Consider the following 12,769-nt stretch of genomic DNA (forward strand, 5'->3'; position numbering starts at 1 on the left):
CTCTCTACCTAAAGTGTTCTACATAATTTAGCATGGTATACACACAATCATTATACTAAAAATCAGTCAATTACGGTTGACAACACCTTATTTCAATGAATTCGTACAGAACAAATCTTGAAAAGGATTTGGATTATAAACATAATGTTGTGTTTTGTTTACAATTTTATTTAAATATATGCAAACTTGCACCTACCGTTCGTGATCAATTGTTGATATTATATAATTAATTGTGAAAAGCTGGAAGTGAGCTTATTATGTTCTTTTGTTCGCACACTTATTGTATATCTTAATTCTCTATCATTCTAAATTAATAAAGTTTAATTGTCTCTGGTGCAATATATTGCACTGTTCAGTATTCAATTGATATATAAATTGGAACGGTTCTGATTCACTTTAGAAAATCTTAGTGTGTTCTTTTTTAGATACTAAGAGTTGTTTCAATTCAAGAGATGTTTAAATCGTTGTTAATTATGATTTCAACCAAAACATTTGTTCACCAAAATGACAGGTGTAATTGAAAACACCAAATTTAATTAGCCGCAAAACATGTTTGATTTACACCATAAAACAAATCTTTACGTAATATATTTCATACAATTATGATTCTTCTGATTTTTTATTATTGATCATGTATTGTACTTTATGTAAGAATTAAAACATTCATAAATATATATTAGACATTTATTTTATTTTAATACACTTTCCAGCATATATTCTAAGATGTACATTGACCAGGTTTTACCGGTTATGGTACCGATACTACGAACAATATCAGAGCATCACCAAAATCTTCAAAGTTCTGTATAGAAATAATATATTTGCTAAGGTCAATTATATTACCTTCTACAGAACACACCTTGGATTTACCTTGAGAGGCAAAATTTTCGACTATGATGGAAGAGGTAAATATAAGTTAATCAAAAAGTATCATGTAATTATATTGTTATATTACTTTTTTGTTTTAACTTCTTCAACAAATATGTAGAACCGTTTATCATACGTTTTTAACGATTCAAAATCATTGTGTTATTTGTAATTTATTTTTTCTATATTCTGTCATTGTCAATCAATATTATGAGGACAATTTAGAAAATATCAAATTAGGTAAAAAAAAAAAAAAGAATGCTGATTTAAACACATTTTTACAACAAAAAATTTATATCTAACATCATTTTATGCCTTTCAATCATGAGACACTACTTCGGTGTAATGTATCACGTTTAAAATTGTCTTACTGTCACATTTTTACAGCTTACGCTCTAAGATGTACAAGAAACAGATTCTATCGTTTATGGTATATTTACTATCAACGATATCGCACCGTAACCAAGATTTTTAAAGCATTATACCACAAACGAGTAATTGTCAGAATCAGCTACGTTGACTACTATAACACTCATTATGGTTTTACATTGAAAGGAAAAACGTTTGTCTACAAAGGTCAAAGTAAGTTGATTATCTCAAACCTGCGAACTCTAAAGCTATATACTAACTTAAAAATACTATTGGCTTGGAAAATCGGAAACTTATATTAACTTAACTTAGAACCGTACTCTTCATCTTGTCAGCGTTTAAAAAACAAGAGTTTCACAAAAAAAATCAGGACGTCAAGCTGTAAGCTCGAATTCTTCTTGGTAACTGTTAGTATTTTTCTTCTACAACTGTACAGTAAGCATTCCTGTCAAGTTTATTATGTTATATACATATGGAAAATATTACAGCGATTTGTATAAAACAAACTGGAGCATTACAACGCTTAAAATGCTAAAAATGTTATTCCTGTTCGGGGGAAAATGTTACTCCTGCTTTTAACAAAAAGTATATTTACTATTTTTGTACGCATTGCAGCATATTTCCTGAGATGTGGAATCAGAAAGTTTTATCAATACTGGTACAAATACTATCTTAAATACCGTAGCATCACCAAAGTGTTTAGAGCTTTTTACAAGAAACGTGTGTTTGTCAAAATTAACTACATTACCTACTATAAAACTCACCGTGGTTTTATACTAAGAGGAAACAGATTTGTTTACAATGGAAGAGGTATGTCAGAGATTTTATACTTACTTTACCTGAAGGTAATCAGATGTTGGAGAGGCAATGTAATGTAATTCTGTCGATCTTAGAAATTTAAGTTTTTATCAAATTTCAACAAGACTTTTGTTACTCTTCTTTATTAATGAAAGATTAAACAAATTATTGGATATATTACAATTTGAAGTTGTTTCCTCGTTAAGTGAATATACTTTACATACATCCAATGTAGAAATTAAACGCATAATTTGATCGGGTTATATTTACATGTGAACTTCCTTATTTCAAACTGTTACGGTGTAAAATTGTCATTACATTTATTTTTCGGTAGTAATTTAGTGTACAAAATAATATAATAATAATAAAAAAAATTAAGTTTAAAAAGGACATTTAATTTTCATATGTTTTTATTTTTAAGACTATATTCTGAAATGTGGACTGACCAGGTTTTACCGGTTATGGTACCGATACTACGAACAATATCAAAGCATCACCAAAATCTTCAGGGTTCTGTACAGAAATAGAATATTTGTAAAAATTAACTACGTTTCTTTTTACAAAACTCACAAAGGATTCTCTATAAAAGGAAAAACATTTGTCTTCGGTGGAACATGTATGTTGAAATATTTTTTTCCTTCTTTTACCAATGCATATTTAATCGCCCACAATCTACATGACTAGAATTTCCTTTTACTAAAACCGACAAATAATGGCATTGTATAATTAGCCTTTATACAATTTATGAAATGAAGAAATGAAAAGATAACTTATTCACTTTATCTGTTCTCAGTATGTCTTATTTACATCAAATATGTGTGAGACTCATGATTTATCATCATCTACTTATTTTTAATTCATACTATATTATCATGTAATTATATAAGCTGATAAGGGAGTAAAAAGTTTTACCAGTTAAACTTTATTCTTTATAGCCTATACTCTAGGATGTGGACGACACAGGTTTTACCGTTTATGGTATCAATACTATCAACGTTATCAAAGTGTTACGAAAATCTTCAGAATTATGTACAGCAAGAAAGTATTTGTCAAAATCAATTATGCTAGTTTCTATCAAAACAATCGTGGATTTACCCTGACAGGAAATACTTTTGTCTTCAATGGACGTAGTAAGTAATTACATTAAGCAAAGATTGAAAATAAATTAAAAAGATTATTCTTAAATTCAATAGTTTATGGTTAATTTTGTCATCCATCCTTCTTGGAAATATGTTCAATAATGACGTCTTTTTATTTTCGCTTTCATGTTACTTTTCTTTTCATATTAATCTCATCATATTCATTACACCTAAATCATTCTGGTCCCCCTTCTTCATAAAGTTTTTGTGTGTTTCTTATTTATTCATGGCTTTATTTGTCCGGAAATATCACCTCAAAGCATCATCATCATTTACATTTACTTGAACGGTTGTTTTGTTCCGACCTTACACTTCTCATTTATTTTACAGCATATTTCCTTAAATGCGGAATCAGCAACTTTTATAGGTTATGGCATAGATACTACCTACGATATGAAAGCGTAAATAGAATTTTCAGAGTATTGTATAGAAAACGGGTGTTTGTTAAAATCGACTATCTTGCATACTACAGAAAACATCATGGGTTCATAATAAAAGGCAAACGCTTTGTATACAACGGACGAGGTAAATAAATTTAACATGAGATATATGTTGTTAGCTTCACCAGTGTCTTTCTTGGAAATTGATATGGAAATTATTATCACTATATTCCTCGACAAATAGCTGTATGAATTTATATAAAGACAAAGAAAACTAATACAGGCAACTTCAGTAGGATTATCCGAACGAATGTCTAAACCCAATAAGTCTTTTTAAAGGAACCGTCTGCATTCTGTTTATAACTTGACTAGACATTATTGGTAGAAATAGCGGGTGAAACCATGTCTGCTAAACATGTAATAAACTCCTGGTATAACTAAGATAATTGTGGAATTTAACATTTTAGACCAAATATATAAATCCCAAATCTAAAGTGTACATGTAAAAATATATATGTCCTCAAAGCAACGTGAATTTTTAATACCTTAAGAAGAGTAATTAATTGACGTCCTTTTTTTTAAGCTTATGTCCTTAAATGTGGAATATCCAGATTCTATCGCTTATGGTACCTTTTCTACGAACGATATCAAAGTATTACCAAGATATTCCGTGTGATGTACAGCAAACGTCTTTTTATCAGAATCAATTACGTGGACTACTACAAATCTCATCGTGGAATTAAACTGAAAGGCAAAATTTTATTTTACGACGGAAGAAGTATGTTAGAATTTTAAACATTCATTATGAAATAACTGTTTTGTCTCTTAAGCCAAATAAACACAAAAACAAAATAAAAGGAATGATGTAGTGAGAACTTTTTTTTTAAATGACATTTAACTTGTGTAATTAATGAGAAAAAAACATGTAAATTGTTCAAATAATGGAGAGTCGATATTTATTCCCTAGTGTTAAAAAAATAGTGAACAATTTTGTTCTTTAAAATGCAATGAATATATATTGTTAATTCTTATTGCGTTAACGTTACCAACAAAAAATCCTTTAACAATCTTGTTTACTACTTTTTCAGTATATGTTCTTAGATGCACAAGAAACAAACTTTACCGTTTGTGGTACCGATACTTCACGCGATACCAAAGTGTTACCAAAATCTTCAGCGTTTTGTTCAAGAAGAAAGTAGTTGTAAGAATCAATTTTGCAACTTATTATAGAACTCATCTAGGACTATCACTGAAAGGCAAAACATTTGTCTACAGCGGACATGGTAAGTTTGAATCATACTCGAATAAAGTCAATGAATCAGAATGGAAACGAAACACATCCGTTTTTTTTTTTTTTTTTTTTTTTTTTTCTTCTTCATCAAATTTATTACAATTGATTGAACCGTGACTGTTATATAATCGATACAAATAAATCCACATGTAGTTTTATGTAACATAACACTTAATAAGAAATATTGAAACAGTTTTCATATGTTTATTCATTATTTATTTTTACATAATTAAAGAAACTAAATACTTTATTGAAGTCATTCCGACTTTGTATTTTTCTCTTCTGACATTAATCATATATGAATTTATAAACCGTGATGGAAAATAACAACTTGTATTTTGATTACAGTCATTTTACAATTGAAAATTGAAAAAAAATCAAATGTTTATTATTAACACCGGTTGATAGACAAATTTGAATTTTTATTGTGCAAAATGTTTTGTTGTAGGTTAAATAAATTCCAATCGTATCAATATTGTAAACTGTGATGTGAGGTACACATGTTTAAATGAGTAACTCCCCATCAGCAACTTTATAATCAAATACATAAGAAGATCTAAATTCAGAAATTAAATTATACAAGAAGCATTCAAAACCCAAACTATCGAAATAGGAAGCAAAATCCATCACCAAGAGGTACACATTTTTACTGCGTTTTAACAGAAATAATTTTTTTTAGTGCATAATGTTTTCAGTCTTGTTTAACTATTCTAATCTTGAATGATGTTTTCATTTTTTTGTCTGGAATTTAATATGAAGTTGCAAAATGTTTTCTATTAATGTTAGCATACGTTTACTTTTACTTGGTATTTTCTTGTTACAGCATATGAACTTAAATGTGGAATAAAGAGGTTTTACCGATTGTGGCATAAATATTATCTACAATATGACAGCGTATCAAAAATCTTCAGAGTACTTTTCCGCAAAAGGGTGTTTGTTCGCATGAACTATGTAAACTACTACAGAAAGCACCGTGGCTTCATTATTAGAGGAAAAGGTTTTGTCTACAACGGGAAATGTATGTTATCAAAGTGATTAAGTGTAGATCTTCATAATCAAATCTAAAGAATAAATTTTATAAGACAACAACCAGCATCAGTGTACATTCCAAACAATATAAGTATTGTTTTATATCATTACCGACATATACTTAGAGCAAACAATAGTACGATTACTTTAACTGTTGGGTTGGGCATGTTTTATGAAAGCCCAACATTTCAAGTATGGTCTTCTTTTGGTAGTTTAGAAAACTGGTCAGAAAATGAGGGAAATACTAGCTGTATGAACAAGTCATCATATAATCTATCTCCCGCCCACTAAAACAGAAAATTGTAAAGTAATGTTTCTATCGAATAAATTGGTTTTTATAAAGCCATTGATACTTGAAGCTTTATACCACAATATGTTTTATTGTATTATTTCAGCATATGTTTTGAGATGCGGATTAAGCAGATTTTATCGTTTATGGTACCGATACTACGAAAGATATCAATGTATCTCAAAGATTTTCACGAAAATGTATAGCAAGCGATTATTCATTAGTGTCAATTATGTAGCTTTCTTCAAAACTCACCATGGATTTAAACTCAGAGGGAAATTGTTCATCTACAATGGCAAAAGTATGTTTTTACTAATTTTTTACACTTTTAGAAAAGGTATGGGTCTCATTTCTCATTTTTCAATTGGATGAAATATCTTCTTCGTTAAATACAATAAAATCCTTCAATTTTCTTGGGTCTCTTTGAATAAATCTGTGTAATAAAGAGTTAATACTAAGCAGTTAATCTGAGCAAAATGATGAGTTAATCTACTCAGTTTTTAAATATAAACTAATTTTGGATTTTGGCTAATGTTTAATGATTCAATATAAATACTACTTGTTAGAGATAGATAGTTGTTTGTCCAAGTGTTTTCCTTTGCAGTCCACAATATATATATAACAGATACAAATTACACTAAACGAAAGCCTGACATCAGCTCTTTAAAGATTGCAAAATCTGTACATTATCATGGATAGTCACCCATTTTGTAAGAGAAGTTCTAAATGCTGTATTATAAAATGAGTTGTTTGAATTCACACCATTCCGAAACACTATTATTAAGTTAATGACATCAAATCAATATGCTTTATTCTTATTTATTTTCTGCTTTTTCTTACAGCTTATATTTTGAAATGTAGTAGCAGCAGATTGTACCGTTTGTGGTACCGTTACTACATACGATATCAAAGTGTTACCAAAGTTTTTACAGCATTGTATCGTAAACATGTATTTGTGAAAGTCAATTATCTGACCTTCTATAAAACACATCTGGGATTTACCTTAAATGGCAGAAGATTCGTCTATAATGGAAATGGTATGTTCTTTTCCTATTTAAAACGTGACATTTTCATTTATGACATAATTCTTTAAAGATAAATACCAAAATATTTTTCAATCTTTAAATTTACAAAAAATCTTCTACAATCATCACCTCAACGAACGTGTTTGCTTTTTTATTATTAAATCCGCGCCAAATATTTATTCTACCATAAAATTGATTTATTTTCTTATTTGAACAACTCCAACATTTATTTAAATTCATAATTAATTATACTATTAGTTATTAGTTAACTCTGATTATTTATTTCAGTTATTACGTTACATTAATTTTTCTTTGCAGCTTATGTTCTGAGATGTGCAAAACATATGTTCTATCGCTTATGGTACCAAAACTACCTACGATATCAAAGTGTGACAAGAGTCTTCAGAGTCCTGTACCAGAAACGAATCTTTGTTAAAGTCAATAATAGAATAAACTATTTAGTTTTCTACCAAACTCACCGTGGCTTTACACTGAAAGGCAGTCGATTCGTCTTCAACGGAAGTGGTATGTTCATTAGTGTCTATTGAAATGATTTTTTATTCAAAGAAAAACTTTTATCCTCCAACAAGATACCTAAATCTTATGCTAGTTGTATTGGTTCTGAATCCAATTTTTTTTCTACGGTCAAAAGTATCTATGTCAGCAGCATAATTTATCCTTTTTGTCAACAAAAATTTTATGAAATACATGAGAGACCTTCTTTCCTGACAACGAACTCTACGAATGTAATTTGGGTGTATAAAAATCTTGTAGTCAAAGCAAGTTAACATAAGAAATAAGACATTTCTTTTTTATCAACCATCCCTTTCAAAGTTAAGGAGAAAAGACATTCCCTGTAAATAACTTTTAAACAGTCTAAATGTAATGATGATAATAATAAATATATATATATTTCAGAATATGTACTGAAATGTAAAAGAAATAGATTCTATCGCTTATGGTACCGATACTATCAACGCTATCACAGTATTGCCAAGGTCTTTAAACTTTTACATCACAAGCACTTGTTTGTCAAATTCAACTATCTCTTCTACTACAAAAAGCACCATGGATTTACATTGAATGGCAAAAGATTCGTCTTCAATGGAAGAGGTAATTGTTTTTCATTCATTCATCGTTTATACCGTTAAAATCATTGGATTGAAAAAAAGATTATTTTTTTAGAATTAAATTGTTTGTACTTGGTCATCAGTTTCTTAATGAAATGCTCACAGTTTAATGCTTTTCTTTTCAGCATATATTCTGAAACTAGGAAGAAGCAGGTTGTATCGATTATGGTACCGATATTATATGAAATACAGAAGTATGAACAAGGTCTTCAGAATATTGTACAAACGGCGATTTATTGTTCGAGGTACGTTCAGTGATGATTACCTGTTACACTACACATGACACAACATGCAGTATGACACGTGTCTTGCAAATTGTAACAACTACACGTACTTACCGATACGGGTCACTTTAAGTCACACACGATTTTTGTGACGTTCTTGTTGACCATTTCGGTGTTTAGTTTTTTCTTTTATTTCCACGCAATGTGTGACATATCTTTCTCATGCTATCGATCTACGAATTGCCATCGTTTCGAGTTCTGAATTGTGTATTCTTGATGGATAATGCTGGTTTTGTTTTTTGTTTTTGTTTTTTGTTTTTGTTTTTGTTTTTGTAGGGGGATTGTATTAAATGACTGTAAATTATACCATAAACTCATAAATGTCTTTGCAAGTGCACAAAATTACCTGTATCATTTAGCTGTAATTATCACTGAATTCTGTTTCACTCATTATATAGGTACTTCACATATGAGTTATAAGACCTACTACAAAAGTCATCGTGGATTTCCTATGACAGGCAAAAGGTTCAATTTCAACGGCAATGGTAAGTTTTATATAATCTTACCAATCATTTACTTTATTTTATACAATACAGATTAATAGCACAGATTATAAATTGAATGTAAGTGCCATGCAAGGTACTGAACGTATGTTCATCTAAGGCTTTGTGCGTCTGTGTCCATAGTTATTTAATTTCAACATATGACAATCCCTAAACATTCATTTTATTGTTTTGTTTTAGCGTTTAGTTTTGTTCTGAAACAACTTCTGATAACAGTTTTTTAAATGATAAACTGTAAAATATATATCGAAATAGAATATATTGTTTTAATTATTTTTCTGGTACACAGTTCATTTGTTATATTTGTTTCATTTTTTATGATTTTTGTTTGCAGTCTACCTTCTTAGGATTTCAAGACACAAGTTCTACCGATTATGGTATATATATTTCAAAAAATATAGAGACATTGAAAAAACCTTTACTGCTCTGTATGACAGACGATGTTTTTCTGTATCTAGAGGTAATTACTGACCGTAATATAAATTATATAACTACTGCTTTAAAGCGTTATAAGGTTTGCAAAATTGATTTGAATAAATGAAACGTAGTCGTCTGATGTCTTTCTTGACACGATTATTGGACACGTATGCACTACCGTGATATTTATTCTGCAACATTAATTTTAGAGAGATTCGAAGGTACATTTTTTTGGTACATGTATAGTAAAGCGAAGGCGGAGAACCAAATACATTTTCTTTTAGATATATATATATATATATGTGGAATTTTGTTTTATTTTATACTTATTTTACGCTCCCTTGAAAATACAAACACGTTATTTTAACTTTATTTATAACTGACGTTATGAGAAAGTAATCAAGGGAACCAAGGTTATAGCGGTAATCAAAAGAATGTAATCCAGGGACAAAGACCAGACATGGAAAACAGACATACACAACAAAAGAACATAAAGTAACTAAAATCATGCATACAAAGTAACAAAAGCAAATAAGCAACTCGGACTTTACTAAAACTCAGGAGCATGGACAAGGTGCACCATTAGGGAGAGCGTCCTGAGCGCATGTTTAAAAGACTTTTTGTGTGTCACGTCTCCTTTAGCTTGATACAAGTTAGCTACATTTTCCTGAAATGAAAATATTCTTTAATTGAAAGATAATGGAAACTCAGGTGAATATGAAGGAAGAACAACACATACGTTCCATAGACACGTCTCTTCAGAAAGACGAGTCATTAAAACTGGAGGGCGCTTCGTTAAATACATTAAGAGGTACCATGGATTTACAATAAGAAATAACAAATTCAACTACAAGGGCGAAGGTAAAACATATGTTTTAAATGTGTTTTTTAACTTAAAATAAACATATTATAAACATTGTTCAGTCAGAGTAACAACAAACTTCAAAAAATTGATCAGATTATTGACAAGGCTAAGTGATGGTTGAAAATAAAAACTTATATGTTAAGTTGGATTATCCTGTTTACATTACATACTCTACAACATATAAATTTGTCTTGCTAATAATACTTCAATGTATTTCTTAAAAAATCAAGATTACAATTGTGTCACAACAATGCAATATTTTTTTCTATTTGATTTGGCGAAGCTTTTTTTTAATATTTTTACCGACCAAACATCATAATAATTTAAAACAGAAACCACAAACACATTAACTGTAAAAAGAAAATATGGTTTCATTTCAATTAAGTTGAACATTTGTGGGCTAAGGTAACTATTTCATTGATTTCTCTGTACAAGTGCGGTATATTCCCTTTTAAAAATATATTTATGTTGCAGCATTTAGATTAAGGTGTAGTCCAAAGAAGTGGTTTAAAAATTGGATCAAATGTTATAAAAAGCTGGACAGTGTTAGTAGCTGCTTAGACAAACTTCAAGACAGAGGGCTGATAAGACGGTGTAAAAGAAGTAGGGTTCTTAAACATCTTCATCATCATCACCGTATCAATATAGTAACATCTTATAAAACACGTGTGAAGCTTATCAAAGTTCAAACCATTTATATAAAAATGATAATTTTGCTTTGAACAAACAAGTATTGCATTCAGTGATTACCGATGAAGTACATATGTGTAATATATAAAACACGTGTGAAGCATATCAAAATTTAAACCATTTATAGAAAATTGATCATTTAGCTTTAAACAACCAAGTACTGTTTTCAATGTGATTACCGATGAAGTACATATGTGTAATAATATATTGATACACTGCAGTTTATATATATGACGCCAAATAGCTTTTTTCATATTACACTTACAGTATTCTCCGACAGCGATATTATGTAAAGACATTAGTATTGTGTTATTTTGGCTTTGGTGTAAGAAAATATTTAACTTGCTTTTATTCTTTTTTTTTAATCCACCAAAGACAGTAATGTTTAATTACTTTACATTGTTTCACATTCACAAAGGACGACTGACTGTATGCTGAACAACGCAATAACTAAAATGTCAAGGCAACTGCAAAATTGTTAACGTAAAAATATGTAAATTAAGGGAACCAAAGTTATAGCTGTAATCATAAGAATATAATCCAGGGACAAAGACCAGACATGGAAGAGTAATCAACGGAACCAAGGTTATAGCGATAATCAAAAGAATGTAATGGAGGGACAACGACCAGACATGGAAAACAGACATACACAACAAAGAACATAAAGTAACTAAAATCATACAGTAATGATATCGATATTCCGTGAATTATTTCTTCCTATGTTTTAGTTTTTCTTAACGCACAATTTACGTATTAAATTTGTCAGCTTCATCAAACAATGAACCAGATGATATAGATGAAAGAGAGAAAGATGAAAAGGCTGCAGATGATGGTGAAGAATGAGAAATAATGTCTGGTAAGGTAAAATTTAAGTGAATAAATACGTTCGCTTGGTAAAAAATTAGTTTCATTTGAAAATATATGATTTTTTTATGAATTTATAACATTCTGCCACAAAGAAGTTAAAACATAGCGTGACAGTTAGTCGAATTTTCAAGATGAAACTATTGTTTTGTTTAACTCATGGATTTTATCGCGCCAACATAGTCACATCATTAATGTAAAACAGGTTCTGTTAGTTCTTTTGTAATTTCACTCTTGTAATCATGTTTAAATTCCTCATATTATTATATATAAATCAACAATGTTTATTATTTTTTTTTCTAATTTCAGTCTTCCTGTAAACCGGCTTAATCCTTCTTTGTTTGTTTTTCTTCAAATAAAGTGCAAATCATTTAATTTAAATATTGTGTTGCATTTTTCATTGTTACAATAACAGTTAGATGTCATTCTCATCAAGGTTGACTTAAAATTACCCTTAAAATATAGTAATGTAGCAAAAAATGAATATAAGTGACTTTATCTATTAGATACAAAAGTCTGAAAGATATTTAAACAATTAATGAATTATAAAAAATTAAATGACATTCCAATAATAACAAACCTTTTTTAAGCACTTTTTCATCAGTTATATTTATACTGACTGCTGAATTTGTATATGCTTAGCTATCCTAGATAGACATGTTAGCCGATTTCATCTCAGAAAACAAAGCAAAAATAAACAATATAAAAAATAAAGAGACAAATACATACAAGGAAAAAAACAGAAAACCGCACATCTGATCTCCAAATTATCTACCCGTGTCTTGTTTAATACTAATAGGTTAGTCATCTCCAAAAGTCCCTCCTCAAT

General features: G+C 29.3%; 1 protein-coding gene across 1 annotated transcript in view; it reads left to right on the forward strand.

Annotated features, from left to right (window-relative positions):
• The window catches only part of LOC148623942 (uncharacterized), a 30,203-nt gene extending 17,882 nt beyond the window's left edge, over positions 1-12,321 (forward strand). Inside the window, exons 28-47 of the mRNA XM_088566251.1 lie at positions 711-905; positions 1,255-1,449; positions 1,852-2,046; positions 2,456-2,650; positions 2,970-3,164; positions 3,504-3,698; positions 4,137-4,331; positions 4,642-4,836; positions 5,668-5,862; positions 6,269-6,463; positions 7,005-7,199; positions 7,506-7,712; positions 8,106-8,300; positions 8,443-8,562; positions 9,000-9,086; positions 9,439-9,564; positions 10,218-10,382; positions 10,861-10,989; positions 11,843-11,932; positions 12,250-12,321. Of these exons, the coding sequence (XP_088422377.1) occupies positions 711-905; positions 1,255-1,449; positions 1,852-2,046; positions 2,456-2,650; positions 2,970-3,164; positions 3,504-3,698; positions 4,137-4,331; positions 4,642-4,836; positions 5,668-5,862; positions 6,269-6,463; positions 7,005-7,199; positions 7,506-7,712; positions 8,106-8,300; positions 8,443-8,562; positions 9,000-9,086; positions 9,439-9,564; positions 10,218-10,382; positions 10,861-10,989; positions 11,843-11,919 (3,251 nt within the window). The 3' untranslated portion in view covers positions 11,920-11,932; positions 12,250-12,321. The remainder of the gene's footprint in view (positions 1-710; positions 906-1,254; positions 1,450-1,851; positions 2,047-2,455; positions 2,651-2,969; positions 3,165-3,503; positions 3,699-4,136; positions 4,332-4,641; positions 4,837-5,667; positions 5,863-6,268; positions 6,464-7,004; positions 7,200-7,505; positions 7,713-8,105; positions 8,301-8,442; positions 8,563-8,999; positions 9,087-9,438; positions 9,565-10,217; positions 10,383-10,860; positions 10,990-11,842; positions 11,933-12,249) is intronic.
• Positions 12,322-12,769: the final 448 nt, after the last annotated feature.

This window comes from Perna viridis, chromosome 2, assembly GCF_037379345.1.
Source record: "Perna viridis isolate PV_CMFRI_1.1 ecotype Kerala chromosome 2, ASM3737934v1, whole genome shotgun sequence".
Taxonomy (NCBI): Eukaryota; Metazoa; Mollusca; class Bivalvia; order Mytilida; family Mytilidae; genus Perna; species Perna viridis.